General features: G+C 47.1%; 1 protein-coding gene across 1 annotated transcript in view; it reads right to left on the bottom strand.

Annotated features, from left to right (window-relative positions):
- Positions 1 to 666: 666 nt before the first annotated feature.
- The window catches only part of LOC115082432 (zinc finger CCCH domain-containing protein 6-like), a gene marked incomplete at its 3' end in the record, with an annotated part of 93,524 nt that continues 67,699 nt past the window's right edge, over positions 667 to 26,491 (bottom strand). The window contains exon 2 of the mRNA XM_029586663.1: positions 667 to 922. Within this exon, the coding sequence (XP_029442523.1) occupies positions 667 to 922 (256 nt within the window). The remainder of the gene's footprint in view (positions 923 to 26,491) is intronic.

Below are 26,491 nucleotides of genomic sequence, written 5' to 3'. Positions count from 1 at the left end.
TTCTTTTTCATACTTCAAAAAGAAGATAATTTTTATCTGTGTTTATTGATGTATGAAGAGAAAAAAAAACTTGCCTTAGGTTGGGACTACAATATTTAGGATAACCAGAAGGACTTTATACAGAAAATACAAAGTGCCATAGTGGAAGATTTATCGTGTGGGAAATGAAAAATATTGAGAGTAATTTTTTTCTAACTGCCTGTATTATTGCAAAAATTACTCATGGAATTATACCAGTTTTCAAAGTGAACTTGTCTGCATTAAGTTCACTTAGAAAATCACCCAAGAACCCACACACATTTATAGCTGCTAATTTGTGTGGGTAATTTTTTCAGGGAAAAATATGTGGATAATTTAAAAAATTCTAACAGCATGCATGTAATTGTAACCCATTCCCCAATTCCACCCCAAGAATACCTTTACTCAGTATGGGCAAACTTACACAAATTCAGGCCCTATGCACGTGAGTTTACCTACATATAGGGCAGGTAATTTTCTAAAAGGCCAGTTCCATAGGTAAAGTAATGTTTTACTGATGGAAATGGCTTTTTAAATTACCCTCTAAAGGAATGTGAATAAAGGTGAAGGAAAAAATAATTGTAACAGCATTTGATTAAAAAAACCAATACATTTTTACTTTACATTTCAATATTCAAACAGATGTACCTTGCTGAATCCCTTTCATGCCCTGATTTTGCACTGGTTGTTTACTAAATGGAGCCCCTGACAGAGCAGATGAGGTTTCTTTAGCTTGTCTGTATTGTTTTAGCTGATCAGCAAAATCTTCTTCCTCCTCTTCCTCGTTGTAATTACCAAAATTGTCATCACTATAGTTACTGTATTCCTCATATTCCTTATTTTTCGTTTGTTTAGAATGTTGAACTTTCTGGGGAGTCCCATAATTTCCTGATGAGTGCCCATGCTGGAAAGCAGCAGAAAGAATCACCATTAAACATTGTTTAGTCAGTGCTATCAGGATAACTCACTGGCCAGTTTTAAAATTCACAACTAAGTCAAGTTAACTACAAACTTGATGCAGCAAAGTTAACTAGGGACTTGTAGTTGAAAATGTTGAGATTACTTACCTGATAATCTCCTTTTCCTTAGTGTAGACAGATGGACTCAGAACGGATGGGTATAGAATGCTCGTGCTAGCAGTTGGAGACGGATCTGACGTCAGCACGGGGGTATATATAGCCCCACAGGAAGCGTAGCAACTTAGTAATCTTCCTTGCAAAAGCTGTTATGGATGTGTGTACTGACGCTCAGTGAAAAGTGAAACAGGATTCCCCTGACCGATTGATAGTAGCTGGAGACTGCCAGCATTCCCAACCGGAAGGAGTTGACACCTGGTAGAGTGTACGCTCTTATGGAAACAGATGACATGGCTTACCTTGAATCGGTGAAACCCATGTACGCAGGCAGCTGGGCAGGATGCTGAGTCCATCTGTCTACACTAAGGAAAAGGAGATTATCAGGTAAGTAATCTCAACATTTCCTGGCGTGTAGCCAGATGGACTCAGAACGAATGGGATGTACAAAAGCTTTACTCCCCAGCCTGGGCGGGAGGCTGCCTGAGGACCATGTAGTACCGCCCTCGCAAATGCTGTGTCCTCCCTAGCCTGGACATCCAGACGGTAGAACCTGGAGAAGGTATGGAGGGAGGACCTCGTCGCCGCTTTACATATTTCTGCAGGCGACAGCATCCTGGATTCTGCCCAGGATGCCGCTTGTGCTCTGGTAGAATGAGCCTTGACCTGTAGAGGCGGAGATTTCCCAGCCTCTACGTAAGCTGCTCTGATAACTTCTTTAATCCAGCAGGCGATGGTGGGCCAAGAGGCCGCTTCACCTTGTTTCTTTCCGCTGTGCAGGACGAACAGATGGTCCGTCTTTCGTACTTCTTGTGTCACTTCCAGATATCTGGGCAGCAATCTGCCAATGTCGAGATGGCGTAATAAACGCCCTTCTTCAGATTTCTTCAAACCCGCCGTGGTAGGCAAGGATATGGTTTGGTTAAGATGAAACTGTGAAACCACTTTAGGTAGAAAGGAGGGAACCGTCTGAAGATGGATAGCCTCAGGAGTGATTCTGAGAAAGGGATCACGGCAGGACAGTGCTTGTAGCTCTGAGATGCGGCGGGCTGAACATACAGCCAGCAAAAACACCATCTTCAAAGTGAGAGAACGGAGAGACAGGCCCCGAAGGGGTCTGAAGGTGGATCCCACGAGGAAATCCAAAACAAGGTTGAGGTTCCATAAGGGCACAGGCCACTTCAGTGGCGGACGAATATGCTTGACTCCCTTCAGGAAGCGAGAAACATCTGGGTGCTTGGCAATGGTCTTGCCATCCCTCCTGGGACCGTAGCAAGACAGCGCAGCCACCTGAACCTTGATGGAGCTGAGGGAGAGACCCTTCTGAAGTCCATCTTGCAGGAAATCCAACACAATAGGGATTGTAGTCGCATGTGGATTGGTGCCATGAGTGTCGCACCAGGCTTCAAATACTCTCCAGATCCTTATGTAGGTGAGGGATGTGGAAAACTTGCGAGCTCGGAGGAGTGTATCTATCACGGGCTCAGAGTAACCTCTTTTCTTCAGTCTAGCCCTCTCAATGGCCAGACCGTAAGAGAGAATTGAGCTGGATCCTCGTGGAGGATGGGACCTTGACGTAGAAGGTCCCGGAGAGGAGGCAGGAGAAGAGGCTCCCCCGCCAGTAGTCTTCTCATGTCCGCGTACCAGGGTCTTCTTGGCCAGTCTGGTGCTACTAGAAGAACTAGGCCCCGGTGTTTTTGAATCTTGTGGATGATGGCGCCCAGCAGAGGCCACGAGGAAAGGCGTATAGCAGATTCCCTGGAGGCCATGGCTGAACCAGGGCATCGATTCCGTGTGAGACCGGGTTGCGCTTGTGGCTGAAGTATCTGGGTACTTGAGCATTGGACTTGTCCGCCAGTAAATCCATGTCCGGAATCCCCCAGTGATCCACAATCATCTGGAAGGCTGTGGGTGACAGCTGCCACTCTCCCGGGTTTAGGCTTTCCCTGCTGAGGAAGTCTGCCGTGGTGTTGTCCTTCCCGGCAATGTGGACGGCGGAGATGTCCTGAAGATTCGCCTCTGCCCAAGCCATCAGTGGGGCGATCTCCAGAAATACTTTTCGGCTTCTGGTTCCACCCTGACGGTTGATGTATGCCACCGTGGTGGCGTTGTCGGACATCACTCTGACTGCTCTGTTCTTCAGTCTGTGAGCAAATCGAAGGCATGCCAATCGGACTGCCCGAGCCTCTAGACGGTTGATGTTCCACGCTGACTCTTCTCTGTTCCACCGCCCTTGTGCGGTAAGTCCTTCGCAGTGTGCACCCCAGCCGCTCATGCTGGCATCTGTGGTGAGCAGAGTCCACGTGGGGGAGGACATCTTCGACCCCCTGCTCATGTGGTTGGACTGCAACCACCACTGTAACTGGGTCCGTACTCTGGCAGGCAGAGGTAGGTGCGTGGAATAGTTCCGTAGACGGGGGCTCCAGCGAGAGAGCAGGGAGTGTTGTAGAGGTCTCATATGGGCCCTTGCCCAAGGTACCACTTCCAGGGTGGATGCCATGAGACCGCAAACCTGCAGATAATCCCAAGCTATGGGCCGACTGGCTCCCATCAAGTACTGGATACGCGTCTGGAGTTTTAACCTTCTCTTGGTAGTGAGACTGACTGTGTCTGCCTGGGTGTCGAACTGTACTCCCAGGTATTCCAGCGACTGGGAAGGCTGTAGGCAACTCTTGCTGAGATTGATTACCCAGCCCAAGCTTTCCAGAAGGGCGATCACTCTGTCGGTTGTCCGATGGCTCTCCTCTAGTGATTTCGCCCTGATCAGCCAATCGTCTAGGTAGGGATGGACCAGAATTCCTTCCCGTCTGAGTGCCGCTGCCACCACTACAACCACCTTGGTGAAGGTCCGCGGTGACGTGGCCAACCCGAAGGGCAGAGCCCGGAATTGGAAGTGGCGTCCTAGAACCTTGAAGCGTAGGCAGCGCTGATGATCCGGATGGATCGGGATATGCAGGTAGGCTTTTGACAGGTCTAATGCCGTGAGGAATTCTCCTGTCTGTACTGCGGTCTTGACGGAACGCAGAGTTTCCATGCGAAACCTCGGGACCCTTAAGTATCGATTGACCGACTTGAGGTCCAGTACGGGCCGAAAGGTGCCCCCTTTCTTGGGTACCATGAAATAAATGGAATAGTGCCCAGAATTCACTTCCCAGGCAGGTACTGGGATAATGGCTTTCAAGGACAGGAGCCTCGCCAGGGTAGCTTCCAATGCTGCCTTCTTGTGTGTGGGACAGGAAAATTCCACAAACTTGTCCGGAGGGAGGTGATGAAAGTCCAGATAATACCCCTCTCGGATGATGGCGAGGACCCACTGGTCCGACGTAATCTCGACCCATCTGGGGTAGAAGAGGGTTAACCTGCCCCCTATGGCTCCGTCCCCCAGATGAATCGGCAGATTCTCATTGTGAGGCGCGGCCGGGGCCTGAGCCCGGGCCTGCTCCCCTCTTGCGCTGCTTGGTCCGAAAGGACTGGTTCCTGGCCGGAGGACGAGGTGCCTGGTAACGACTCCTGTAGGGAAGGAAGCGCTGGGAGCTTCTACCCCTGGAGGGCCTTGGAAAGGCGCGCTGGTTCCTTCTGAACCGATCTTCTGGAAGTCGAGGTATGGGAGAGGCACCCCATGTGCTGGCCAGTTTATCCAGGTCGCTGCCGAACAGGAAAGAGCCTTTAAAGGGCAATCTGGTGAGGCGTGTCTTTGAAGGCGCATTGGCTGACCATTTCCGGATCCAGAGCTGCCTCCTGGCAGCTACGGAGGATGAGATCCCCTTGGCTGTTGTCCGGACTAGGTCTGATGCAGCATCCGTGAGGAACGAGAGAGCTGACTCCATGTCTGCTGCAGGAGCGTTGTTCCTAACCTGTGACAAACAGGAACGCGTCATCACTGTGCAGCAGGTTGCGATCCGCAAAGAGAGAGCTGCCACCTCAAAAGTCTGTTTCCGAATGGCGTCCAGTCGCCGGTCATGAGGCTCCTTGAGGGCCGCCCCCCCTTCAACTGGAATGGTAGTGCGCTTGACCACAGCGCTAATCAAGGCGTCCACCTGAGGGCACGCCAGCAGCTCCTGGATAGCCGGAGCCAGTGGGTACATGCCCGTTAGGGCCCGACCCCCTTTGAATGCAGCCGCTGGTGCAGCCCATTCTAAATCTATCAGTTGCTGCTTGCAAGAATGGAAAATGGCGGGCTGTAGGACAAAGACCTTCCAGCAGGGGGTTCTGCGCGGAGGGTATCGTAGCGCTGGGACCTGTAATATCCAACTCCGCCAGGCACTGAGACACCAGGTCCGAGAGATCCTCCTTAGGGAAGAACCTCCTCATGGTTCTATATGGCTCAATCCCTGAGGGAAGTTCCCCTTCGTCCGGGAGTTCGGACTCATCCGGTGAAACCTTCTGGTCCGACTGATCCGGACTGTCTAGCGGCGGGAGGTCCCGCTCACGATAAGGGCGTGAGGGTCCAGGAACAGGTTCCGCTGGAGCCACAACCGCAGCAGCAGCCGCAGCAGCCGCCGCAGTCGCAGCCACAGCAGGAACAGCAGGAACCACAGGGCCTGGACGGAGGAAGCCGTTTGCATCTGCACAAAGGCATGAATCCCCTTAAAGAGATCCACCCAAGAAATGGAAGCGGACTCTAATCGCCGGAGTACAAGATCCCCCGGGATTCCAGATTGGTCGAGACTGCCCGCTAAATCCGGGGTAGCCCCTGGGAACTGTCAACAAATTGTGGCTGAGATTGGTCCTGGCCCGAGGGTCCCACGGCCTCCTCACATTGGGCACATAGGGAGTCAGGCTCTTCACTGTGCGTGGCTCGAAGCTGGCATGCGGAGCAGAGGCCGAGGGCTTTAATGCCGGAGGCAGGAGGCACCCCCGCTGAAGACGCTGAGGCGTTCTGTTCCATTGAAAAGTATGCGCTTCATAATACGCGGCAGCAATATACGCTTAATCCAATGGGCGCACAATAATATGCGGCAGCAATATACACTTAATACAATGGGCGCACAATAATATGTGGCAGCAATATACGCTGAATACAATGGGCGCACAATGATATGCGGGCAGCAATATACAAAGTATAACAGGCGCACAATAATATGCGGCAGCAATATACGCTCAATAGTATTCAATATGCTCTCAGCAATAAGCGGTCAGCAATACACGCTCAATAGTATTCAATATGCTCTCAGCAATATGCGGTCAGCAATACACGCTCAATGATATTCAATATGCTCTCAGCAATATGCGGTCAGCAATACACGCCCAATGGTATTCAATATGCTCTCAGCAATAAGCGGTTAGCAATACACGCTCAATGGTATTCAATATGCACTCAGCAATAAGCGGTTAGCAATACACGCTCAATGGTATGCAATATGCTCTCAGCAATAAGCGGTCAGCAATATACGCACAATGATGTATATAATATGCGCTTAGTCATAGACATGCGCCTAACACGGGCGCTCAATACCTGAACAAGGCCCACAAAATGGCGCCCTCCACGGCGTGCCACGCCGCCGATCCTCGGTTCCTCGGAGACCAAAAGTAAGAGATGTACGCCTTACCTGATCCTCGGCGCTTCCCGGCTGGAACCCGGGCGGTCTCCGGCTGCGGGGGGAGAGGGCAAGTACCTTCACCGCCGCGTTTGAGGATATGCACCTGCTGCCTCGTCCACGCCGGGACCGAGGCGCCTCATATGCCTCACCCGAACCTCGCCCGGGGACTACGTCCCTGCCCGAGTCGGCCACTGGACCGAGGACTTAAACCTCCGGGGGATCACGGAAATCACCCCGGGAAACTCAACTGGGGGAGGGACCTTAGGGTATCACCGCAGGAGTGCGGGGCTCGATGGTACTGTAGAAGTTTTAGTAAAAAGAAAGTAGAAAGTAGATTTGAAAAACACGCTCAGCGAGCGTGCAGGCTCTCCAAACTGCTTTGGAGACGGAAATTACTAAGTTGCTACGCTTCCTGTGGGGGTATATATACACCCGTGCTGACGTCAGATCCGTCTCCAACTGCTAGCACGAGCATACTATACCCATTCGTTCTGAGTCCATCTGGCTACACGCCAGGAAAATTATGTTTAACTACTAAACATGGTAAACAAAAAGTAACAAAGTCCTCTTATAAACAATTAATTACCATCTGTGTGGCCAGTCATAATAGGCACTTCTGGCATATATTAAACCTTCTATTTGCCTTATGCTTAATCATCGGCCAAAAAGGTTTTTTTTGTATTTTACTGTGATATTTCAGTAATCTTCCTGTGCTTGTTTCTTTTAATATTATTGACAATATTTGTTAAATTGTTTATTATGGCACTTATTTAATGAACTTATTCTGAGTTTTGCATTTTAGTACAAATGATTTGACATCCACTGGTGCACTGTAATGGTAACAGAGTTTACCAGTCCCTGAGACAGGTTTCCAAAACACGGCTCCGTGTCAGGGTATATCTTTCACCATACAAGAATCATTAAGTACTTTTATGTTGCAATCAATGAAAATAAAAAAAAAAAATTTGGCCAATGAATATGCCGGAAGTACCTAATATGGCCACACTGATGGTGTTTAATTGTTTGTAAGAGGACTTTGATACTTATTTATCCTGTTTTGAATCCTCTCTACCTCACACCATTTTTGTTTAACTACTTGACACGTACAGAATGCAACCAAGTTACACTCATATCTACGAGATTTGCAACTTACTATATGGACAATTTACTAAAACACATGCTAATTTGGCTGTTCTAATTTTAACATGCTTTTTATCATATTCATAGGACTATTAATGTAAGTGCAGCCTTCAGAACACACATGTTCCCTACATAATCCTTAGTACATGGACCCCTGTGCAAATTTGCCCAAAAGGATCAGTCAATGATGGGCAAATACCCTCCCTCTACCAGAAATGGACCCCTCCCCCTCACCAATGAGCTAGTGACCAGACAAGAGGAGAGAAGGACACCTGCATTCTGCAACATTGCACTCCACTTCAATATGGTGATCTTGGCACCTCACACTTTGAAATATTGGTGGCAAGCAATTTGTTTTGGGCACATGGGTGTGGCGGAAGGACCCAGCCCTTGCAGGAAAAGTGAAAATGCCACAGAGGGGAAAGGGTAGGAAGGCCCTAAACATTTCCTTCTCTCATTGGTTATTCCTACTGTCCTGACCAAGGTTGGTGTCCAGACAGTTAACTATAGTACTACAGCAATAATTTCCCTCTCTTAAAAACATGGTCAATTTTACTCTAGCCATCATTAGTTTGAAAAATAGCATTAAAATCACCAATAAAGTACTTACCATAATATTTACCTGCTTAGCAGACTCACTAAAATTTAATGTGCCCACATATGTGTTAATATATTCTGGCTTTGCCCTGTGCTAAACACTGTTTAGCACTTTTTAAAATCACCTTATCATATGCTTTAACACACAGGCTCCTAGGACACCTTTAGACTTCAGAACACAGCAAAAATAATTCTAGTTTTCATTAAAAGCCAATCTTCATTTACTCCATGTCAAGCAAGCTTTTAGGAAATTAAAATCAATAAAATAGTAAATAAAATAGTTTTGGAAACAGAAAGACATCAAAACTTGCAATAAGAACAGTAGAGGTAGTTGGAACAAACATTAATTTTGCATGGAGAAAACATGAAGTGGAAATCAAGAGTTTCTTTGCTATAACCTGGATTATAAAGGTGATCTCAAGGAACTCAGCAACTCATGGCTGGGACTATATCTTCTACTTGTGATTTATTCCATCACATTTGTTTGCTGAAAAAATTCCACTCAGTTTTCTGAGACATATTTAAAAAGATATGTTCAAAATGAGAGGGAGTGCTGACTGCAGAGCTTTTATCTGCTGGTGGTAAGTTCAACTTGCTGGGAAACAATGCCTAAGATCATAAAAAAAATAAAAAAAAACTTAAAAGGTTAAACTATTACTGGCTGTATTTATTGTGTATTAGTTTTTAAGGTTAGTAGTTTGCCACTGTTAGGAACTGCATGTGTTTAGAAATAGGATTTTGGGTTATTTTGTGAGCTTGAAGAAGTTTTGCCTATAAGTATAATAAATTTGAATTTGTAATCTGAAAAGGTGAGAGTTCGGTTCCTGGGCAACTAATCACTAGTTTGATTCCTACCCACCTCAGTCTCTTTTTCTGTTAAATAGTACTTCCTTCTCCAAATGGAGGAAAACCTTGAAAATGCAAGTCAATTAGTGATTTTAGAAAACATGCAATTAACCCTAATTTTTGAGATTGACTAATTTTAGTGTTGTTGCTGGTCATTCACAAACTAAGTATCTAGTTATCAATTTAAAAACCTTAAGATTTTAAAAGACACCAATAATTTAAAACCCCTTAAATTGACAGACATATCTACTCCTCAATTGGCTTTAGAACTTTAACAACTTAATAAAATGAAGATGTAGATGGTAATCCAGCAGCAAATTGGGAGCTATCCAGTCTTTTGCACCAAGTGCCACAATTATGATTATCTGCCTGTTGGTAAAATGCTGTGTGCACACATCCGATGCAAAGAGCTCCAGGCTCTCAGAGAAAAGTCCGATTTCTGAGGGCCAGAGTGGCAGACCTGGAAGAGCGGAGGCAAAAGAGGTATATAGAGGAGAACCAGAGACATAGTTGAGCGGTCCTAACTCCAGTCAAGCAGCCCTTGTGCTGCTTTTGAGGAGCAAGGTCATCTGACAGGAGACCATCACCTTGCTATGGCATGAAGTGATCATGTAGCTATGACCTGCCCTTCAGGTGATGCCTTATCCTCTCTCACTGAGGATTGCCTCCAGGGCTGTATGCCCAGGAGAAAAGGGTTAGGAAAGGCGTTATAGTGGGTGAATTATTAGAAATGTAGATAACCGGGGGTTGGTGGGTGTGAGGATCACATATCCAAAACTCTACTAAAATGTGCCGTTTCTTTCTCTTTAACATTGCTAAAATCTGTCCCTTCCTTTCTGAACCCACTACCAAAACCCATATCCACTCTCTCATCTCCTCTAGCTTAGACTATTGCAACCTGCTCCTCACAAGTCTCCTGGCAAGCCATCTCTCTCCTCTGCGATCTGTCCTAAATTCAGCTGCATGACATCTTTTGCTAAACTCGCTACACTCACATCACACCTCTTCTGAATTCAATACATTGGCTACCTATCAGCTCCTGCATATAGGTCAAACTCAGCCTTCTCATCTACAAATGCCTTCACTCTATAGCACCTCATCACCTCTCCTCTCTTATCTCTCTCTACACCCTTCCTTAAGCACTCCTATCTATGCCCTTCTCCTCTATTGCCAAATTCCAACTCCGTCCTTTCCACCTGGCCACACAGTGTGCTTGGAATAGTCTTCCTGCCTCATTAAACTTCTTTTTAACATTGTCGTGCTTTATGAAATACACCAAGTCGCTTGTCCTGTATGTTTGCCTTATTAGATTGTAAGCTCTACTGAGCAGGGACTGTCTTTTTTGTGTTTGTACAGTGCTGCATATCTCGTGTAGCAATACAGAAATGTGTAGTAGTAGTAGTAGTAGGAGAAGGAGGAGGAGGAGGAGGAGGAGGAAGAGGAGGAGTAACTTGCCTGCCTGGAGCGAAGGTAGCAGACTTCAAATATCACATATAAAATTTTAGAGCATGCTGGGAAGGAGCAGACTGCCGTGGTGCATGTGGATACCGATGACATAGGAAAGGGCAGGTGGTGGTTCCAGAGGCTAAATTAAAATTTTTAGGTAGAAAACTGAAATCCAAAACCTCCAGGGTTGCATTCTCAGAAATGCTTACCGTTCCACATGCAGGTCCCAGAGGCAGACTAAGTTTGTGTCTGGCAAGTTAGACACAAAGGATTGATAAGGAAGGCAAAGAGAATTTGAAAGCTTGCTATGGAAGCAAAAACTCATGATAAAAACTTTTTCAGGTTTATTTGAAGCAAAAAGCCTTTGAGGGAGTCACTTGGACCATTAGAAGATCAAGGGGAAAAAGGAGTGCTAAAGGAAGACAAAGCTATAGTGAGAAACAATGAATTATTTGCTTTGGTCTTTTCTGAGGAAGATGTAAGGCAGAAACCCATGCCAGAAATGATATTAAAAGTGATTCAGAGAAAATAAAATAAATCTCAGTTAACCTGAAAGATAAACTTGGGCAAACTGTCAAACTAAAGAGTAGCAAATCACCTGGATCAAATGGCATACATCCCAGAATGCTGAATGAATTGAAAAATGAAATTGCAGATCTACTCTTGGTAATCTGTAAACTATCATTAAAATCAGATATGGTACCTAAAGATTGAAGGGTGGCCAATGCAATGCTTGTTTTAAAAAGGGTTTCAGAGGTGATCCTGGAAACTACAGAGCAGTGAGCCTGATGTCGGACCTAGGAAAAATGTTTTAAAGAACAAAATACTGAACATATAGATAGACTTAGTTTAATGGGACAAAGTCAACATGGATTTAACCAAGGCAAACCTTTCCTCACCAATTTGCTATTTTTTTTTTTTAAGGCATAAATGAACATGTGGCTAAAGGTAAGCCAGTTGATACAGCGTATATGGATCTTCAGAAGGCATTTGACAAACTACCTCATGAGAAATTTATGGAAATGAAAAACTCATGGGATAGGAGGCAATGTTCTATTGTGGATTGAGAACTAGTTAAAAAATAGAACAGAGAGTAGGGCTAAATGGTTAATTTTCTCAATGAGAAAGGTGAATAGTGAAATGCTCCAGGTATCTGTATGTACTAGGACTACTGCTTTTTAACATATTCATAAATGACCTAGATATGGGAATGAGTGAGGTGATCAAATTTGCTAAAAATACAAAATTATTCAAAGTTGTTAAATCACAAGAGGATTGTGAAAAATTGCAAGAGGACCTTGGAAGATTGGGCATCCAAATGGCAGATGGCATTTAATGTGGACAAGTGCGAAGTGATGCATGCAGAGAACAGCAATGAGAAATTATTACTTACCTGATAATTTCATTTTCCTTAAACCAGACAGATGAATTCAGAACCAGTGGGTTATGCAACTCTATCAGCAGATGGAGACAGAGCAAGCTGACGGCACAGCATATATATACTACTGCAGTCACATCAGCCTGCCAGTATTGTCTTCAAAAGCCAACTGTGGACAGACTAGCAAAAACTTGATTAATAACAGATAAGTATTTCGGTATTCAACCAACTGGAAAAACAAAACTCAGGCAAGAATGTATAAACACTAATCTAGGGACTGTATTAACACCAGTAACCTCTGGAACACGGAGAGAGACGAAGAAATGGCAGAAATATTAAATGAATACTTCAGTTCTGTGTTCACTAAAGAGGACCCTGGAGAAGGACCGTCCCTAGTTAACAAGAAACTGGAGGGGAATGGAGTAGATGTAACTCCATTTACAGTAGAAAATGTATGGGAAGAGCTGGTGAAACTGAAAGTGGACAAAGCCATGGGGCCTGATGAAGTTCATCCCAGGATACTGAGGGAGCTCAGAGATGTGCTGGCGAGTCCGCTGTGTGACCTGTTCAATAGATCCCTAGAAACGGGAGTGGTGCCGAGTGATTGGAGGAGAGCGGTGGTGGTCCTGCTTCACAAGAGTGGGAACAGAGAAGAGGCTGGCAACTACAGACCGGTTAGCCTCACTTCAGTGGTAGGGAAAAGTAATGGAGTCACTGTTGAAAGAGAGAATAGTGAACTATCTACAGTCAGGAGAATTGCTGGACCAGAGGCAGCATGGATTCACCATTGGAAGATCCTGTCAGACAAATCTGATTGACTTTTTTGACTGGGTAACCAAGGAATTGGATCGAGGAAGAGCACTCGATGTCATCTACTTGGATTTCAGCAAAGCTTTTCACACTGTCCCGCACAGGAGACTGTGAATAAAATGAGAAGCTTAGGAGTGAGTGCCAAGGTGGTGGCCTGGATTGCAAACTGGTTGTCGGACAGAAGACAATGTGTGATGGTAAATGGAACTCTCTCTGAAAGAGAGAGCGGTTTTAAGCGGTGTACCGCAGGGATCGGTGTTGGGACCGGTCCTTTTCAATATCTTTGTGAGCGACATTGCGGAAGGGATAGAAGGTAAGGTATATGTCTTTTTGCGGATGACACTAAGATCTGCAACAGAGTGGACACGCCGGAAGGAGTGGAGAGAATGAGACGGGATTTAAGGAAGATGGAAGAGTGGTCGAAGATATGGCAGCTGAGATTCAATGCCAAGAAGTGCAGAGTCATGCATATAGGGAGTGGAAATCCGAATGAACTGTATTCGATGGGGGGAGAAAGGCTGATGTGCACGGAGCAGGAGAGAGACCTTGGGGTGATGGTGTCTAATGATCAGAAGTCGGCGAAACAATGTGACAAGGCGATAGCTAAAGCCAGAAGAATGCTGGGCTGCATAGAGAGAGGAATATCGAGTAAGAAAAGGGAAGTGATTATCCCCTTGTACAGGTCCTTGGTGAGACCTCACCTGGAGTATTGTGTTCAGTTCTGGACACCGTATCTCCGAAGAGACAGAGACAAGATGGAGGCGGTCCAGAGAAGGGCGACCAAAAAGGTGGAAGGTCTTCATCAAATGACTTATGAGGAGAGATTGAAGAATCTAAATATGTACACCCTGGAGGAAAGGAGGAGCAGAGGTGATATGATACAGACTTTCAGATACTTGAAAGGTTTTAATGATCCAAAGACAACGACAAACCTTTTCCATAGGAAAAAAATCAACAGAACCAGGGGTCACGATTTGAAGCTCCAGGGAGGAAGATTCAGAACCAATGTCAGGAAGTATTTCTTCACGGAGAGGGTGGGGATGCCGGGAATGCCCTTCCGGAAGAAGTGGTGAAGACCAGAACTGTGAAGGACTTCAAAGGAGCGTGGGATAAACACTGTGGATCCATAAAGTCAAGAGGCCGTCAATGAAGAGTGGGTGGCTCGCCAGAATGACAGCTACTGCCTGGAGATAATACCCTTATTCAATAAACATACACATGGTTAATGTGACTCCAACATCGCTCTAAGCTTCAACAGCAAGAGGAAATGTGGAAAAAAGGATTTGCACTCACAAAGCGGGGAGTAGCTGGCTTGTTACGGCGGTTACTACCCCAAACCAAATAAGCCTAATACTTCACTTTAAATGCATATCCAGCATAGCTCTCTGCTTCAACAGCAGGGGAGATGAAAAACGGATACTTCACGCATATCCAGCATAGCTCTCTGCTTCAACGGCAGGGGAGAAGAAAAACGGATACTTCACGCATATCCAGCATAGCTCTCTGCTTCAACGGCAGGGGAGAAGAAAACGGATACTTCACGCATATCCAGCATAGCTCCCTGCTTCAACGGCAGGGGAGAAGAAAAACAACCAATAAGGGCTGAATAAATAGTCTGGGTAAAACAAATAAGCATGGGTGTAGCTTGCTTATTGCGGCGGTTACTACCCTACTACCCCTAACTAATCAAGCTTGATATTTCACTTGTATGCAGCTCCATCACTGCTCTCTACATTAATGGTGGGGGTGGAAGGGAACTAGAACCAAAGAGCTAAGAGAAACAGATAAGTATGAGAAAAAAATGTGTGAAGCTTGCTGGGCAGACTGGATGGGCCGTTTGGTCTTCTTCTGCCGTCATTTCCATGTTTCTATGTTTCTATTTGGCAGCCATGGGCGAGAAACTGAACCCATCTCTCTGGTTTAAGGAAAAGGAAATGGAAATGATCAGGTAAGTAGTGTGATGCAGTACGACCTGGCCCGGGGCAGCAGAAACAGCCGGGACACAGAAAAGCAGAAGCTGGAGGGTACCAAACCTAGCCACCGGAGGGCGCTGAGGAAGGTAGCAAAGACTACACTTCCCAGGTTTCCTGAACCGACACCTGACCCCTGGCTGGAGGATGAGCAGGAACAGGTGGAGGAAATTGGGACTGATCCCTATGACTCAGCAGAGTCTATGGAAGCTGAGGAAGAGGGCGTGCCACCGTGGTGGAGCTGGCCACAAAAGCCCGGCTCCTCAGAGTCTCTGGAGGAGGAGATGGAGGTAAGCTGGTGAGAGGAAAGCTCCAGCTGTTCCTCTATGGAGCTGGAATAACCAGGAGGTTGGGGGATGGTAAGTCCTAGGTTTAGACAAGGAGGTTTAAGAATTGTTGAAAGGATATTATGGTTCCAATGCTGTTTATCTCTAAGCTAGCTAAGGAGGACCTAAGCAGTTAGGCTTGGGGGTTTGTACAGTCAAGCAGGCATTGTTGCAGGGCTGCAGCCGGTGAGGCTACAGGACTCCATTAAACCCTTTTTGTGATAAAAGCCTTTTTCTCTGTGTACTGTTTGGGAGTGCCAGGACTAGGCCTGGCACTCTGACTAGAGGCTGTGAGGAGTTCATAGCAGCGCTGTGCATGAGCTGTGCAAGTGGACGGGACGTGGCATAGGAGCGAAGCCGGAGGCCTGAAGCCCAGCAAAGCCCCACAGCATGCTGAGTGGATGGGCGTGATCGTGACAAATGGTGGCAGCAGTGGGATCCTTGAAACTCGCTGACTGGAGGGTGGACCCAGCGGTCAACTACCTGTGCTTCTACTGACCTAGTGAAGGTAAAGGTAAAGGTGAAGGAGGGCGTCGGGGCAGGATTGCTCACTGAAGCCGGGGAGAAAACAAAAAAAAAAAGTCTTGCCACTTTAGTTTCTGGTAAGCATCCAGAGCTAAGGGGTGGGAAGCGAGGAGAAGTACGACTCTGCAGGAGCCGAAGGGGGCTGGTGTTGTACGGCCACACTTGGTGTTTTTTTCGTGTTGTTTCCAGGCATGGCGTCCGAGGAGGTGCTAAAATGGATGGCAACACAGATGCAGCAGCAGCAAGAGGCCATGCAGCACATGATTCAGCGCATGATGGATCACCAGCAGCAACAACAGCTCCCGTTGATCCAGAGGTTGGAGGAGCAGCGCAAGGTCACACAGCTCTGGGCAGCCCAGCAGGCTACTGGAACAGCAGGTACCCCACACCCGATGACTGGGACTGGCGGAGTGGGCCGGATGGACCTCATGCACGGTATCCACCTGGAGAAGATTGGACCAGGGGATGACCCTGGTCACATTCGAACGGGTGGCTAGTGTGGTGGGTTGGCCCAGAGAACAATGGTCTGCCCAGTTGGCCCCTTGTTTAACGGGCGAGGCCCAAGCCGCCTATAGGGCTTTGGCCCCGGAGCAGGCCATGAACTATGCCTTGCTGAAGACAGCCATCTTGGACCGACTGGGTATAACCCAGGATTGGTATCGGCGCCAATTCAGGGAAACCTGGTTACAGCCGAAAGACAGACCTCGGGCCCTGGCCCAGCATTTGAAGGACCTCGCATATAGATGGCTAGAACCCGAAGGGAAAACTGTGACTAAGCTCATGGAGCTGATAGTGCTAGAACAGTATATAAGAGCACTACCACCTCCAATGAGGAGCTGGGTGATTCGCCAAGGAGCAAGTGGGCTCGAGAGGGCGGTAGTAAATACAGAGAGATACTTGGAGGCGGAAGCCGCTATGGGAGGCGGAGCATCCTCCAACGTAAACAGAAAATCATAGTTGGTCAATACAACTCGGACTGGTACGCCACTGATACAGGCGTTCCACAAGGCTCAACGCTGTCACCCTTACTGTTTAACCTCTATTTATTACCTCTTTGTCATCTCCTTGCAGGACTGAATCTCAATTTTAAAATCTACGCAGACGATATACAGTTTACTATACCATTTACGGAATCCTGGTCCAAAACCTTTTCACTACTAGATTTATATTTATCTACTATAAAAACATGGCTCTCACACAATAGACTCAAATTAAACACAAGCAAGACGGAATTAATTTACTTATCAACCGTACCAGATTCAATCCTTCAACCACCTTCAAATTTTATTTTTCAGAATCAAACTACTACTATAAAACCATATGCAAAAAACTTGGGCATACTCATCGATTCCAGACTCGCTATGACAAATCACATATCGGACGTTGTAAAAAAATCATTCTACAAAATATTTATGTTAAAAAAACTGAAACCACTTCTTCTTCCAAATGATTTCCGCTCGGTTACTCAAGCTCTAATTCTATCTTCACTAGATTATTGCAATTCATTATATCTCGGCTTACCACAATCAACTATACAACCTTTGCAGCTAATACAGAATACCGCAGCCCGAATGTTGTGTAATGTTTCTCGACGACACCATATTTCACCTGTTTTGCAATATTTACATTGGCTTCCTATTTCATATCGAATAACTTACAAAGTTTTATCCACAATACATAATCTGCTCTATAATCCTAATGCTATCTGGCTATGCTCACTTTTAAGAATTTATAGACCGACTAGGCAACTTCGTTCCTTAGATAAATGTATCTTAGAAATACCAACAATAAAATCTGCTGCCTTATCATTAACCCGCAATCGAGCTTTTTCCGTAGCAGGTCCAAAAATGTGGAATTCACTTCCAGAACAGATCCGACTGACAGCCAATCGCTCAGAATTTAAGAAGTTATTAAAAACTCATCTTTTCTCCAGTGCATATAATTTATATTAAAATCTTTACACAACTTATAGCTTCAATCTGTTAAAACTTGTTATGTACCAAGTATTGTAATTATGTAAGTATGTTTTAAAATGTGACTAAATTATGTATGTTCAAATATGTGAACCGCCTAGACGGATAGTTTACCTACCCATTGTTGCGGTATATAAGACTTTAAATAAATAAATAAATAAAATAAAAGAGAAAGGGTCTAAAGGACCAGGTCTGAGTAAGGAAGGTGGTCAAGGGGTTGCAAGGAATCAGAGAGGTCCCCTACAGGTGCCCGGTAGAAGGGGTGGACCGCAGGAAGAGAGAGGCCCAGGACGGGAGGCGGGTGTAAAGCCGACCCCAGGGCGATGTTTCCATTGTGGTGAAGCGGGGCACTTCAAAAGGGAGTGTCCACGCTTAGCGGCCGCCTATGCCCATCCACCGGAGCAAAGGGAGGAAGCGGTATCCAGGGACCCGAATCCATACTTTCAACAGGTTCAGGTCAACTGACAGCCAGTGCAGGCCTTAATAGACACGGGCACTAATCAGGCGCTGCTCTCCAAGAAAATGGCTGTAGCTTTGGGGGTCAAGATGCCCCAAGCCCAAAAAGGGGAGGTAGTGATACGGTGTGTACATGGTACGGCTGTTAGGTACCCGGTATATGAGGTACTGGTGCGTTGGAGAACCCATGAGGACATCGTAGAGGTAGCCATAGTAGAAGGATTGCCGGTGCCCCTCATTTTGGGGAGAGAGTGGAGCACCTCACGGAGGTGTTGGCGGGCAGGCAAACTTTATAACCACGAGACCAAGCCCAGACACAGAGGTACGTGAGCATGAACCCCCTAGGAGAGATTTTTCCTTTGAGGAGGGGGAGTGGTGGAAACTCCGGGGTAGTCGAAGCCCCGAGCGGAGAGAAAGAGGGAGAAGAGGGACAGACTGGCCCAGAGGAAGGTGGGACGAGGGGTCCACTAAAGAAATGATAGGCACCCTGCTAGCCCAGTTCCCAGATTTAGAGAGGAGCAGGTTAAGGACCCAGCCTTGAAGGTGGCCTGGGAAAAGGCTAAAGTATCTATACAACAGCTCGCTAATAAAGAGGCTATGATATACCCCTACTTTATGGTCCAGAAGGGATTACTTTACAGGGTGGAGGAAGGACTGCAGACAGGGACCGCATAAACAACTGTTAGTGCCCCTACGGTTTCAACCCGAAGTCATGTCACTGGCGCATGACCATCCCCTGGCCGGGCACTTAGGCCTGCATAGCACCTTAGCCCGTGTCAAGCGGCGATTCTTCTGGCCAGGTATTTACAGCACAGTTAAGAAGTTTTGCAGCTCGTGCCCCAACTGTCAGTTGGTCGCCCCAAGGGCCCCCCCTAAGGCACCCCTGGTACCCGTGCCGGTAGTACATGACCAATGGATCGGGTAGCGGTAGACATCATTGGACCGATAGAAAAAAGTAAACGCGGTCATCAGTATATTCTCGTGGTATTAGACTACGCGACCAGATTTCCGTGGGCCATCCCTTTGAGGTCTACGGGGCAAGGGTGGTAGCCCCGGAGTTGATAAGGATATTTTGCCAGTTTGGCTTTCCACGTGAACTACTGACAGACAGGGGTACCAATTTTATGTCCCGGGAATTGGCAGGCCTATGGGCCCAGTTCGGCATTAAACATGTACGAACCTCAGCGTACCACCCCCAGACTGACGGGTTAGTGGAGCGCTATAATCAAACCCTGAAGTCCATGATGCGCAGTTGTCTAGAAAAGAGATGCTAGTAATTGGGATCGCCTCATCCCATTCTTGTTGTTTGCCTCCGGGAGGTGCCCCAAGCTTCCACAGGGTTTTCACCTTTTGAACTTATTTTTGGGAGACAACCCCGGGGTCTGGATGTCATACATGAGCAGTGGACGGGGCAGAGGCGGAACCTCAGGACATCATAAGTTACATTGGGGGCATTAGGCAGCATGCTGAGACTGCCCTGGGTTTGGCCAGGAAAATCTCGAGCAGGCTCAAGAAAGGCAGAAGACCTATTACGACCGAGGGGCTAGGGACCGGGAATTTCAAGAGGGAGATCAGGTCTTAATATTGGTGCCTACGTCCCCTAACAAACTTTTGGCCAAGTGGAAGGGCCCAGGGACAATTTTAAGGCGCCTGGGGCCCCTAAATTATCAAGTCAAGGTAGGACTTAAGCGACCCCAGGTGTACCACGTCAATTTGCTGAAACCTTGGGTAGAGAGGCAAAGTATGCCGCGGATACGATATCCGAGGAAGAGGTGGATTTAGGTCCACAAGTAGGGAACTTAGTCAAAAAGACGAGGTCCAGATAGGAGAGGAGCTAACTCCCAGGCAAAGAGCCCAAATACAGGAGATAGTTAAACAGGCCAAAGACGTGTTCTCCCCGTTGCCAGGCGAACCACGCTAATACGCATGAGATAACAACACCGCCAGGACAGGTGGTTAGGAGGAGGCCCTATCGCCTCCCTGAAGCCATGCAGGATGAGGTTAGAAGGCAGGTTGAGGAGATGTTGCAACTGGGGGTCATCGAAGAGTCCAGTACGCCTGGTGTAGCCCCATTGTCCTGGTGCCTAAGCCAGATGGAACTTTACGTTTCTGTATAGATTTCCGGTTGGTTAACGCGATCTCCACTTTTGATGCCTACCCCATGCCACGGTTGACGAACTAGTAGAGAGGCTGGGACGGGCTCAGTATTTAACCACCCTGGACCTGACCAAGGGATATTGGCAGATTCCCTTGGCCAAGTCATCGAGAGAAAACAGCGTTTGCACCCCAGCAGGGCTGTTTCAGTTCGTGCGTATGCCGTTTGGCTACAAGGAGCTGCGGCTTCTTGTCAGCGCCTCCTAAACCTGGTGTTACGCCCCATATAGCGTATACAGCGGCCTATATGGACGACGTCATTATATACTCCACTGATGGGAATCGCATCTAAAAAGGGTTAGAGCGGTACTGCATCGCTAGGGATGCGGGGTTGACGGCCAACCCGGCTAAATGTAGGATTGCCCAACGGAGGTTAAATACCTAGGACATCTGGTGGGGCGAGGGGGTGGTGAAACCTTGCTGGATAAGGTGAGTGCATTAGGGATTACCCGCTGCCCGAGACCCAGAAGCAGCTCCGAGCCTTTTTAGGGCTAATTGGATATTACGACGGTTCATACCACACTTTGCAGATCGCCACCCCTTTAAATGATATGTTAAGGAAGGGACCCCAAACAAGTTGCGGTGGGGCCCACTGGAGGTAGAGAGGGTGGAGGGACTTAAACGGGCCTTGTGCCGAGATCCCGTGTTGAAGGCGGTTGACTTCACGCTACCATTTCTGTTACAGAGATGCCTCAGGGTGTGGGTTGGGGGCAGTTCTCTCCCAAGTGGACAAAGGGGAGGAACACCCGGTCTTGTACCTTAGCAGGAGACTTCACCCCCATGAAGAAAAATATGCACTATTGAAAAGAATGTCTAGCCGTTAAGTGGGCTAAGAAACACTAAAATATTACCTGGCGGGGCCGCCCCTTTGTGTTGGTGAGACCATGCACCCTTAAAATGGTTGCACGTATGAAAGAGTCCAATGCCCGATTAACCAGGTGGTATCTTACCCTCCAAACCTATCGCTTTGAGGTTAGCACAGGCCGGTAGGGATCATGTTAATGCTGATTTCCTTTCCCGGTTGGGGGAGAAGACTGGAACTCGGGTGAGGATCCAGGGTTTTTAAAAGGGGGGGGGGGGTGTGATGCAGTACGACCTGGCCCGGGGCAGAAACAGCCGGGACACAGAAGCAGAAGCTGGGGTACCAAACTAGCCACCAGAGGGTGCTGAGGAAGGTAGCAAAGACTACACTTCCCAGGTTCCCTGAACACACCTGACCCCTGGCTGGAGATGAGCAGGAACAGGTGGAGGAAATTGGGACTGATCCCTATGACTCAGCAGTCTATGGAGCTGAGGAAGAGGGCGTGCCACCGTGGTGGAGCTGGCCACAAAAGCCCGGCTCCTCAGAGTCTCTGGAGGAGGAAATGGAGGTAAGCTGGGGAGAGGAAAGCTCCAGCTGTTCCTCTATGGAGCTGGAATAACCAGGAGGTTGGGGGATGGTAAGTCCTAGGTTTAGACAAGGAGGTTTAAGAATTGTTGAAAGGATATTATGGTTCCAATGCTGTTTAACTCTAAGCTAGCTAAGGAGGACCTAAGCAGTTAGGCTTGGGGGTTTGTACAGTCAAGCAGGCATTGTTGCAGGGCTGCAGCCGGTGAGGCTACAGGACTCCAATTAAACCCTTTTTGTGATAAAAGCCTTTTTCTCTGTGTACTGTTTGGGAGTGCCAGGACTAGGCCTGGCACTCTGACTAGAGCAGAGCTTTCCAAACTTTTCATGTTGGTGACACACTTTTTAGACAAACATAATTTCGGGACACAGTAATTCATCTACTAGCAAACCAGAGGTTAAAGGTTAAATGAACAAAATGTATTTTGACAATTTATGTATGTTTCCTTAAATATATACATAATAAAATGTTTCACGACACAACCTATCTTGTGAAAACCTTTCATTTATATTAAAAATATATAATATTCCAAGATTAATGTTATTGTTATAATTTATGAGTAACAATAATAAAACAAAGTTTTGTGTTATTCAATTTACCTCTTTAATGAGATATATGAGCTTGATGGACACAGCTTTTGAATATTTGATGTTAATAAAAAAGTCCAAAAGGTCTTCTGCGTAATTTTAAAAAGCTGACCAGTTTCACACTATAAAATTATTGATAGCCTCATTCAACTAATTCTATATGGCTATGAGAGTGAAGTCTGGAATTTATAGGAAGGGACAGAATGTCAATATAAATCCTGCACCTCCAGTTCTGTAACTCTCTGCATCCACTGAAATTCCCCCAAACAATGGAGCTTGGATGTTTCCCTTACAGCTCATCATACTAAAAGATATTTTCAAATTCTGGTGTCACCTCACAGTAACAGCAGCACAAACACCTTCCACTGCCAGGCACATTGTGAACTAACACAAAACCCCGCAAAAAAGATACTCAAAATCTATACTGCAATCCCATCATAACGTAACAGTAATAACACCAAGGACTCAAACAACAATAACCCTACCTGTGAAAAAGCAAGGGTAAATATTAACTGGGTCCTAGAATACCAATATACCACCTACTGAGGAAACAAAACAAACCAGATTGCTATAGATCCCTATGCTAGCAGAATCTCTCATCATGGTCACACACACAGAGCAGAGACAGACCCTCACCAAATACAGACTACAAAATAAAGGAGCACAAATTAGACAAAAACTGAAATGGAAATCCCAAGAAGCCAGACTCTCTGTATTAACAATGGAAAAACAGAACCACCATTCCTCATAAAACATAAAATCAAGAAACATAAAGCATCAGTTATAATAGTAAAACCATACTAATAAAAGAATATTTTAAAACTATTGATAAATAGAATTTCTATTAATTAAAATCATATACATTTTTTACAATTTCCCAAACACCAATAAAATATTTCAAAACAGCACATTTATCAAATAACACCCAATAATTAAAACTATTAAGGATTTTAAAAAGCCCCTGCTGTCCATACTTTGGAGCTCTTGATTTCCAGTCACCCTGATATTGTCAAGGATTAGGAGGTTATCCTCTCTCTCTCACACACATACTCACATGTCCATTCTCTCTCACATACACTGTCACATACATACACATTCATGCTCTTATATCCACCATACCCTCTCGCTCTCACAAACACTGACACACTCTCAGGCTCTAAGACACTCTCTTCCCCTCCACACACACCCCCACACAAACTCTTACTCCCCTGGATTTTCTCATACACACTCATGCTCTCACTTTCTCTGGCTCCCTCACATACACACACACATACCCAGGCAAGTTCCCAATCATTCTCATACAAACACACACACCCAGGCAAGCTCCCAGTCATTCTCACACACTGAAACTGACCCCCAGGCAGGCTCCCATTCATTTTCATACCACTCCCTCACCATCCCCCAGGCAGGCACACATTCATTCTCACACAGACCCCCAGGCAGGCACCAATTCATTCTCACACACACACCCATACACACACAGGCAGGCACCTCTTCCACACATACAAACCCCAGGAAGACACCCATACATTCTCATACACAGACACACCCTCAGGCAGGCACCCATGCATTCACACGCACTCTACGGGCCCTCAGCTTCTCTCTTACCTCTGGGCCTCCTCTTCACGGGTCGCTGCAGGATGGGCTCTGCAGCGGCCGCCCTGCTCTTCTCGGGCCGATCCGCGGCAGCGGCGCCCCTGCTCTTCTCGGGCCGATCCGCGGCAGCGGGGCCCTGCTCTTCTCCGGCCGATCCGCAGTGGGGACCCTGCTACCGGGCCTCCTCCTCCTCTTCTTAGCTGGCAGCAACAACGCTGCTCCTCTTCTGCACGTGGCCGATGCTCCTCCCCCTTCCTGCCCGTGCGGCTCCTTCAATATTTTTCTTCCGGGGCCGCATGGGCAGGAAGGAGAAGGAGCACCTGCACGTTTAGACGTCACCTTTTTCTTCTGGCCGTGGTGAAGTGAGCTCCACCACGGCCTTGCCGATCTTCCTGCCGGCACGGAGCACAACGATTCTTCAGTACTAAGCCGCCAGTGGGATGAGGTCCACCGGCGACCGCATTGGCTCCCACTTGCCGGTGTGTCATGTGCACCGGCTTGCGCGACACACCGGCACACTGCAGGCAACACAGTAAAGTGTCGCGACACACACTTTGGAAAGCTCTGGACTAGAGGCTGTGAGGAGTTCATAGCAGCGCTGTGCATGAGCTGTGCAAGTGGACGGGACGTGGCATAGGAGCGAAGCCGGAGGCCTGAAGCCCAGCAAAGCCCCACAGCATGCTGAGCGGATGGGCGTGATCGTGACAGTAGTCATTTCTCAATTCCTAGCTCCCAGACAGATGGATTCAGGACAGTGGGATGTACCCAAGCTACTCCCGAACAGGGTGGGAGGCTGCCCACAGTCGAGTCAAAACCACACTTGCCAAAGCTGCATCCACCCAGGCCTGCACATCAAGACGATAAAACCTGGAAAAGGTGTGTAAGGAAGACTACGTCGCAGCTCGGTAAATGTCGACGGGAGACAACAAACTAACCTCCGCCCATGACACTGCCTGAGCCCTAATGGAATGAGCCTTAACCTGAGTAGGCAACAACTTTTCAGCAGCCACATATGAAGCCGTGACTACCTCCGTAATCCAGCAAGCTATAGTAGCCCATTAAACTGGCTCGCCCTGTTTACCACCACCATGAAGGACAAACAGGCAATCCTTTTTCGGAAAGGTTTAGAAACCTCCAGATACCTCACATCATGTCTCTTGATATTCAAGGGACACAATAGGCGATATTCCTCTACATCTCTCTCCCTATCCAGAGATGGCAGGGAAATGGACTGATTCAAGTGAGACCACATTTGGTAATAAAGAAGGAACAGTATGCAACTCTATTGCCCCTGGAGTCACCCAAAGGAACGGCTCCAGCAAGACAAGGCCTGCAGCTCAGAAATTCGACATGCAGAACAAATCACCACCAGAAACCCCGTTTTCAAGGTTAATAACCGCAATGAAAAGCTATGCATCAGCCGAAAAGTAGGTCCCGCCAAGAAATTCAAAACCAGATTAAGACTCCACAAGGGTGTCAGTAACCGCAAGGGAGGACGAAGATGTTCCACTCCTCTCAAGAAATGGGCCATATCTGTATGAGTGTATAAGGATTCACATTCACCTGACCCTTTAATTTATAGGCATGTGCCACTTTCATAAAAAAAAAAAAAAAAAAGCAAACAACAACTTTATTGAGAATTTGATCAGACCCCTGTAGGCCACTACCAGACATATAGTGAATTCACCAATACATTTAAAGGACGTTAATTAGATACATTCCTACTCCCATAGCAACCTAAAATTTAACTAGGTACTGATTAAAACTGAGATGAAGGCAGCAGTCCAGCAGCAAGAGGAGGGCTTCCCAGTCTTTTGCATAGAGTGTCACATGTATGAATTTTTACCCACCGGTGAGAAGTTGTACATGTGCATGCGATGCAAAGAGCTCCTGGCTCTCAGAGAACGAATCCGATCTCTGAAGGCTAGAGTGGGAGACTTGGAGGAGCTGAGGCAGACAGAGAGGTATATAGATGAGACCTTCAGGGACATAGTAGCCAAGTCCCAACTTCAGGCTGGCAGCCCTGATGCTGCCTTGGAGGAAAAAGGTCTCATGACTGGAGAGCATCAACCTGTTGTAGCAGGAAAGGATCCTGTAGCAGGGACCTGCTCTCCAGGTGATGCACTATCCTTTCGTACCGAGGATATCTCCCAAGGCCTACTGCCCAGGAAGGGAAGGGTTAGGTCGGCGTCATAGTAGGTGATTCGATTATTAGGAATGTAGACAGCTGGATAGCTGGTGGGCGTGAGGATCGCCTGGTAACATGCCTACCTGGTGCGAAGGTGGCAGACCTCACGCGTCACCTAGATAGGATTTTAGACAGTGCTGGGGAGGAGCCGGCTGTCGTGGTACATGTGGGCACCAACGACATAGAAAATGTGGGAGGGAGGTTCTGGAAGCCAAATTTAGAAAACTTAAATCCAGAACCTCCAGGGTAGCATTCTCTGAAATGCTCCCTGTTCCACGTGCAGGTCACCAGAGGCAAGCAGAGCTCCGGAGTCTCAATGCGTGGATGAGACGATGGTGCAAGGAAGAGGGATTCAGTTTTGTTAGGAACTGGGGAACCTTTTGGGGAAGAAAGAGTCTCTTCCGAAGGGATGGGTTCCACCTTAACCAGAGTGGAACCAGGCTGCTGGCGCTAACCTTTAAAAAGGAGATGGAGCAGCTT

Source organism: Rhinatrema bivittatum, unplaced genomic scaffold (assembly GCF_901001135.1).
Source record: "Rhinatrema bivittatum unplaced genomic scaffold, aRhiBiv1.1, whole genome shotgun sequence".
Lineage (NCBI taxonomy): Eukaryota > Metazoa > Chordata > Amphibia > Gymnophiona > Rhinatrematidae > Rhinatrema > Rhinatrema bivittatum.
The sequence above is the reverse complement of the archived record's forward strand: the minus strand, read 5'-3'. Positions and strand labels throughout refer to the sequence as shown.